Genomic DNA, 7,500 nt, shown 5'->3' on the forward strand with positions numbered 1-7,500 from the left:
GTAGAGACAGGAGGACATTAACGAGAGAAGTTAGATCCAAGAAAAGACTTGCAAATCCCTTTATGTCTCGGAGGGATTTCTCTTAAACCACATAAATGCAGTGGTGTCAGAAATCCACAGAGTCAGACAGTTCTCCAGAGATAATTTGTTAGGATTCTCCCACACAATCAGGCTCATGCATTTTACACTGCAATGTATAATTATCCATGATAATTCACTTTGTCTATTTCTTAACAATTAAGAAATGTTTTGAGGCAGTTTCTGTGCCACTACATGTTTCATTCCTGTAAAATGAACTGTACTTCAACATTACATGGAAGTGTAGGATGGAGAGTAGACACGACCAATAGTAAGACATTGTTTTATGATTGCATACTATTCATTTTGGTTGTTTTTGTGAGTGGGACTTAGAAATAAGTAAATTGGAGACATTACTATCCTTTAAATTCATGACACCAGAAACAGTTTCTATATTTTAACAATGAAACGTGTTTTTAGACCGTGTCTGTGCCACTACATGTTCTGTTCCCCTAAAATTACATTATTACATTGATGTGTTATGACAGTTGAAAAACTGACAGATATGAATTGTTTAACATGTTGAAATTGTAGTTAGAAACCTGAAAAGAGTTGTTTGGTGGGGGCAGAGATCTGAGCTCTCTTGGAGATACGATAGGCGTGGTCAGGGGTGCCAGAGCGACGAGACGTGCAGAAGCCGGGGACTTTCTTTACGCCTTCAGGGAGAGAGGGAACCTGCAGAGCCCGCAGCACATCCACCGGGTCTGTGGAGGAGAAGAACACATTAAACAGAGTCTTTCTCCAGACTCATGGACGGTTTCAATCTACGGTTTGCACTGAAACAAAACTCATCAAGTGAAAATAACAGTCACTTTCCCATGCATGCATGCATTAGTACATGAGACATAATCCATATGTTTTTATTACACTGAAGACACCACTGCTACTACTCAGATAACCAAATCATTATTAACATACTTATTTATAGCAGCACTTTGCACCCAGGTCTTTAGGGTGGAGACACTTACAGTAAAGATGACAAAGGACGTTTGTACCAAGAGAAGCTTCTACACATTTAGGACACATGTAGAATAATTATAAAGACCAGCTCAAATCTCATCAACTACTAAAGAACAACCAAGTTACAATAGTAATATATCTATCTATCAGTGATCTTCTGATCCACACAACGTTATAGACACACACACACAAATAGTGACTATACGAGATGGAGGATATTAAACAATGCAGTAAATAATATCAAATGATTTAAGTTGTTACATGAATGTAAGAATTGCACTTTACATGTACGGTATAAGGTATATAATGGTTCTAGTAATACATCTGAATTATGCTCAGTAAGAGTGGAAGTTTTTTTTGAAGAAATCACATTAAAGACAAAACAGCATTTTACACTGTGTCCAGTTCATGGACTGACACAGAAACTCAAAGAGACACTTCAATGCCACATATCTATGAATACAATAGACCTGCAGCCCAGCACAAGCAATAGAGTAAAACTACTTGAGTAAAATGATGAAGTGAAATTACTGTACATCTCACAATATTACAGAAATAAAGTATTAAAAGTTTTATTGAATGAATACAATCATTTGTATTTGCATTATGGTTCTAGATTAAAATGTATTGCACACTTGCATGTGTATTCAGGAAGACACTGGCCACACACTCTCCTCGCTGAGATAAATTAGCAGCTCTCACATCCGCCCTGCTCCACCTAACTTAAACTTTCCCAGAGTTATTCCACAAACTTCTTTACTTTCCAGGAGTTTTGCAGATCTGCAAAGGAATGCTGGGAATGAAAGAGCCGGCAGGTATGAAAAGACCAAAGTGATGAGAGGGCACCAGAGGGAGAGGGAGGGTCCTTTAGGGTCAGGCCATAGTGACAGTAGACAGTGTGCTTCTGTCATGGCGGGATACTGGATCAGATTGCACACATAACTCCCTCAGTAAAACCAGGTACAATGCAGCACTCTGTTCTGCCCCGAACGGCCTCTGCGCTTCACATCTGCAGCCCTTCCTGCCTCAAGGACCACGACAAAAACACACCCTCAAAAATAACACCGCCATACAGAATTATAGTACATTATCTCATTACCATTGAACAAAAATCCAACTAGACAAAGTAGAAGTACAAATGATACGGCTTTATTTTATTCTCCTTTTTTCTTTAAGTGCCCAAAGATGGCGGCAGCTGTTTGCAGTCACTAATTTCACTATTTTTGTCATGACGTAAAACTAGTCTTGGCGTGTAAAATGCATACAAGTGTGTTATTTATGCAATTAAAAAGTAAAAAAATCTTCTGATGAGAAACTAATTTATTTCATTATTGAATTGACCAAATATGTGACAAACCTGTAAAAGCTTTGGCACAGACTAAGTAAAGAGTTCACAGCCAAACCTACAGTGTGAAACCCTGAACCACCAGCCTGTCTGCTCACTGTCACATGAGGCAGATGCACAGGTTGAAATGTGCTGCAGTGTCACACGTTTGCCACAAGAGGAAGCTACACAGGGGGTGATTGCCTGCAGCAGCTTTCAGAGAAGAGGCAGAAGACAAGTGGGAATTTACAGACTCATTCAAACTAACAAGCAAAGTGAACACAAACTCAGCTAAAGCATGAATGGATTTCGACAGTAACTAACAGAAAGCTCAATGTGCTCTCAGACCACACGCAGATATTAACTAATAAAAGCCAAAGCACACATGAAACATACAAATAAATAAAATAAATAAATCATCTATATCATTCAATTTAAATTATTTTTGTCTGGCCAAACATCACAACACACACTGACCGAAATCTTCCACTTGATTAAACAGATGAACAGTCCAAAAATCCAAATATTAAAAAGATAAATAGATGAATGTTAAAAAGTCAATACAAGGAGGAGTAATACAATCTATTTTGTTACAGCAGAAGTAGTGGAATATGGTTTAAGACCAAGATTATTTTGGCACTTCCACCAGTATTATATATTTAAAGCTCATTACAACTATTTACAGAACATAATATCATTCGTTTGAACATTTATCACATTTTTATTGTGCTTCCTTTGTAAAAGGAAGTGAGTGTACATACATAGATAAATTAAACAGATAGAAGATAAGATGAAAGACTGACGGTTCAATCACAGCTTGACACTGTGCCATTAGGCAAGTCACTTAAATATGTAAATCTGAATGTTTTCGTTAAAGCCATAGGAGCAGACTTTTCTTGGAGCAGCTATGACATTATAATATAGTGACAAGCTCTTTAATGAACCAAGGACAAATGTAATGAAAAAGGTTTAGAAAATGCAATATAAATTCACTGTATTATTGTCTAAAATCTGACACATTTGCAAGTAACTCTCTATGCAAATTGATCAAATATCTACTGTATTTACAATAATCAGCAGTCACGTCCTCTAACCCTAACCCTTTGATGGTCGTCAGATCAAATCAACCCTGCTGTGGCCAAACATCTGCAGCCCTGTGATACAGCTGTGCCAAATACCAGACACACACTCCAGCTGACACCATGACATCTGACCTCTCACCTTCACCACAATGACAACACTGTCTCAGGATCACAAGTTCATCAACAGTTTCCTCTAATAAACAAAAGGCGGCGCAAATATAAGTCCGGCTGTGACTCCACTGCTCCCTCTGACTGACACGAGCTCAGCTGATTCAACCGCAGCGCTACTGTACCCTGTAGTTACATCTTATTTATAATCCCATGTGTATACACTCCATTATGAGAACTAGACGGGTGGTTAGAGCCTCGCAATGTAGAAAAGAGTGTCTCCTTTGGTCAATAATGTCATGACGTGCCTGTTGCTCCTCAATTGCAACGATAATGCCTTTCGAGATAATAAATTCAATTCCAATTTGAACTCTTTCCCTTTTTGTAAAGTCTAAACAATTGCATATTCACCTCAAACCTTTGTGATTTCCTATATGTATCTAATATCAATGGGAAGCTGAAATATGTATTGTCAAATTGAACCTACAGTGTTAGTACTTTGTTTAGAATAATGAAAGTACCTACATGTTTTCAGTGGTTTCTGTAAAGCCTCCTGACACCTGTTCACCTGTTTTTTCCAGCACATTAGTTTGCTTTCCATTGCTCATGAGCTTAAATCACAGTTCAGTTTGCAGGTCATAATAGTAATAACGCCTTTAATTCAGACACAAACATATATTGCACTTTTCTACCGGGGGGTTACTGCCAGCTGGTGCCACTGTCCCTCGTGCACCATTCTGCGGCTGGAGTCTGTGTGAGCCGCTCTGATGGTGCCAGCGTAGACCAGGATTAAGCCTTGTGTGGTTTGGGGCTGCAGCTTATAGTTTTAGTTTGGAAACAAGGGCGGATACCAAACACCACAGAAGGGAATCACAGAGGCCTGACCATGAAAACAGTCAGTGTTTCCTCTGAGGCACAGTGTGACAAACCCACTCCAAAGACAAGCAACCTTTAAACAACGCATGAAGTAATTTAGTCCACGTTCTGCACCAATAAACGCTCATGTCCCTGAACTAGAGCCAGTTGATGTGGCACCTTGTATTGATCCAAAATATTTAAATTTGAAAACACACAAAAAAGGCTTTGACTGTTATTTTAGGGTGCAACTTATTGCTGGGGGATTCTGTCTCCATAGATATGTTCTTGCTTGGCCTAGAATCTTCCACTGACAAACAGAAAGCTTATATATTGTGCATTTATTGATCTACATCTGTTATTGCAGGTAATATAAACAATACCTTGAAACACGTGGCTTTTTACTGTGTGCTGGGTCGCCTCGCCACAGATCTGACCTGTAACCTGGCCTGATGCCGCCACTCGCTTGTGCAGAACATTGTGATGACATCTCTCCACCCTCCACCAGAGAAGTCACATAATGCACCTTTAACGTAATAAAATCCCACGTCTAAACTGACATACGAGCTCAAATCCTGGACACCCACACGTGACAATACTTTATGTACCATTTATACACGACATCTAAAGTCTAGTCTAGCCAGAGCTACAATTTCAGACCAAATGTATAATTAACAGATGTGTAACACCACTGAGGAAGCCGGGTGTCAGAAACAATCATTATGTTTTATGTTTCTCTTTCGATGTTTGGAAATCCCCATCGAAGAACGTAAAGACTAAAAGAGGGACAATTAAAAGGTCCGGAGAAGCAGCTTCATATCAGAACCTTTCAAGTGGAAAATATGCTTTGATATAAGTATTAGACTAAACCAGGTCTAATGTTCATCAGCATCGAGCCACATAAAGCCCCTTTAGTGACCACAGCAGCATGCACCACTCACATCTCCCCCTAGCGGTTCAAAATGTCTAAGTTTAAACCTGGAGTGGTCTTGTTCTCGCCCTAGTTTGAGTCTCGGTCCGATGTGAACGCACACTTAGACAGGACGAGGCTTTGACATCAATATATGTTCATCCAATTCACCAGGATATATTTAACAGAAGGAAAACATCTTACAAGTAAACTGCCTTTTTATTTTCCAGGCTAAATGCACAAACCATATCCTAAAGCTGTGTAAAAGAGGCATAGATGTCTGCATAAGAGATCTTAACATTAAAACAGTTCACATCTGGCCCCACGCCCTGCTGCACCGACTTCTGTGGAGCAACAAAATAACAGTGACTAGGAATAGCATCTTTTACAGACGTCTGTCATTATAAAGCTGGCACACACACCGCGGCCGTACTTGCACATCACTCTTGAACAGATTGCCTCGGAGCAACGTCGTCTAACCATTCAGAAGCCACTAAATCAGCAGCTTTAACCCGGGAGGAGGCCCGGCACCGTCTTCCTCCGTCTGAAACGATCATGTGGATGTGTCTACAAAAGGTTTTCACGAGCGTACAACGTGATGATAGCTCTGGTCTTGTAGTTCATTCCTCAAAATTGCAGTTTCAAGACATTTTTATGTTGGGTTTTTGATGTTTCAGTCTCGTCTCACTTCAGGAATACATATTTTATCCAGATCCATGTGCGGCTGGCCATGAGGAAGATGCAGTCAAGTCTCAATACAGAAACTGGAACAAGAAGCCTCAAGTTTCACCCCAGATTTCCTCATCATAAACTTTACAATGTGTCGGAAGACGAATAAAATAATCGTTTATTTTGTTTATGTCAAAATAGAACAATTAATCCTAGGCGACCGCTGGCTCCACCCACGTTCAGAGGTCAGGCTAGTTAACCAAGAGCTGCAATGGAAACTAAAATCTGTTTTTGAAGAACCACGGAAATAATGTATTCATACTGTATTAATGCATTTAATAGTGTCGTCTAAATTGTACTATTACTATGTACTACAAGTGATGGTTTGTCCAGTCACGTGCCATCAGTATATTTTAGGTTGGGCATCATCATAACACACAGAAGAGAGTGGTAAGGTTAATTAGCTATGCATAAATGACAATCCTTCATAGCTCATAAAGGCTGGGTGAAGCGCTGAGGAGACAAAAGGAGGAGACTGGACTGCCAGAGTGGAGCATGTGAGCAGCAGAAATACCGCACACTTCCACACGGTCCCAGGAATGAGCCGTCAAAGACCTGCTCTGCCCCTGGTATAGAAGCCCCATTCACAGGACAGAGGCAAAGAGGTTATGTTATGTTTAGCCAAACTCAGACAGACGGCCTTTTGAGGAGCCCGCAACTTTGAAATAAGCTGGAGGAACATCCACGGCAAGAAAATATTACCCTCGGATTTTCTGTCCTCCTCTCCACAAACCGGTCTTTCATGGTCTTTAGACACTGTAAAGGCTGTCTGCTTATTCCTCCACATTTGTATTCACGTATGAGGCAACCAATGGCGAATTCTATTGTTTGTAGGCTCATGTAGCGATTATTTTCAACACCACAGTGAAGTTGTATGTGGTCATTTGGGAGGTTTTTTAAGCCCTTCTTGTCGCGACCAGTGAGGTTGCCTTGGAGGGCTTTTCAAACAATTTAAAAGTTATAAAATCAATAATGAGTGCTGCCCGGTGGTCGAGTGGTTACGACACAGGTTTGAATCCAGAATCCGACATTGTACTGCATGTCCTCCCTTCTCTTTCATCCCCATTTCACGCTCACCTTTCCTGTCTAATAAAGCTCACGAGCCAAAAGATTCTTTAAAAAAACTAAAAAATAAACAAAGAAATGGTGAAATGGTGAGGGTGAGCACTAAACCCCCAGCCCCACTGTTGACATACTTTATTTATCGATTGACTTTTATTAAACCTGGACATTGCTGTTATGACGCTGAACACAGCTGTCTCATACATTGTTTAAAATCTATTATTAACACAATTGCAAATTTAAAACATAATTCATGACAGAGTAAGATTTGTATGTAAACTAGTGCAAAGAGTTGGGATGAGAAGTCATATATTTAGATGCAGAAAAAGTACAAAATACAGTTTCATATAAATAATTACCGTATTTTCTGGACTATAAGTTGCAATGGAGTA

At 39.8% G+C, this 7,500-nt stretch overlaps 1 protein-coding gene across 4 annotated transcripts in view; it reads right to left on the reverse strand.

The window, feature by feature from the left end:
• col11a2 (collagen, type XI, alpha 2) overlaps positions 1-7,500 on the reverse strand; it is a 35,632-nt gene that overhangs the window by 26,231 nt on the left and 1,901 nt on the right. For all 4 annotated transcript variants that reach the window (XM_072448228.1, XM_072448227.1, XM_072448225.1 and 1 more), the window contains exon 2: positions 621-782. In XM_072448228.1, the coding sequence (XP_072304329.1) occupies positions 621-782 (162 nt within the window). The remainder of the gene's footprint in view (positions 1-620; positions 783-7,500) is intronic.

Source organism: Eucyclogobius newberryi, unplaced genomic scaffold (genome assembly GCF_026437365.1).
Source record: "Eucyclogobius newberryi isolate DKJ021-1_F unplaced genomic scaffold, fEucNew1.0.hap1 SCAF_16, whole genome shotgun sequence".
NCBI lineage: Eukaryota > Metazoa > Chordata > Actinopteri > Gobiiformes > Gobiidae > Eucyclogobius > Eucyclogobius newberryi.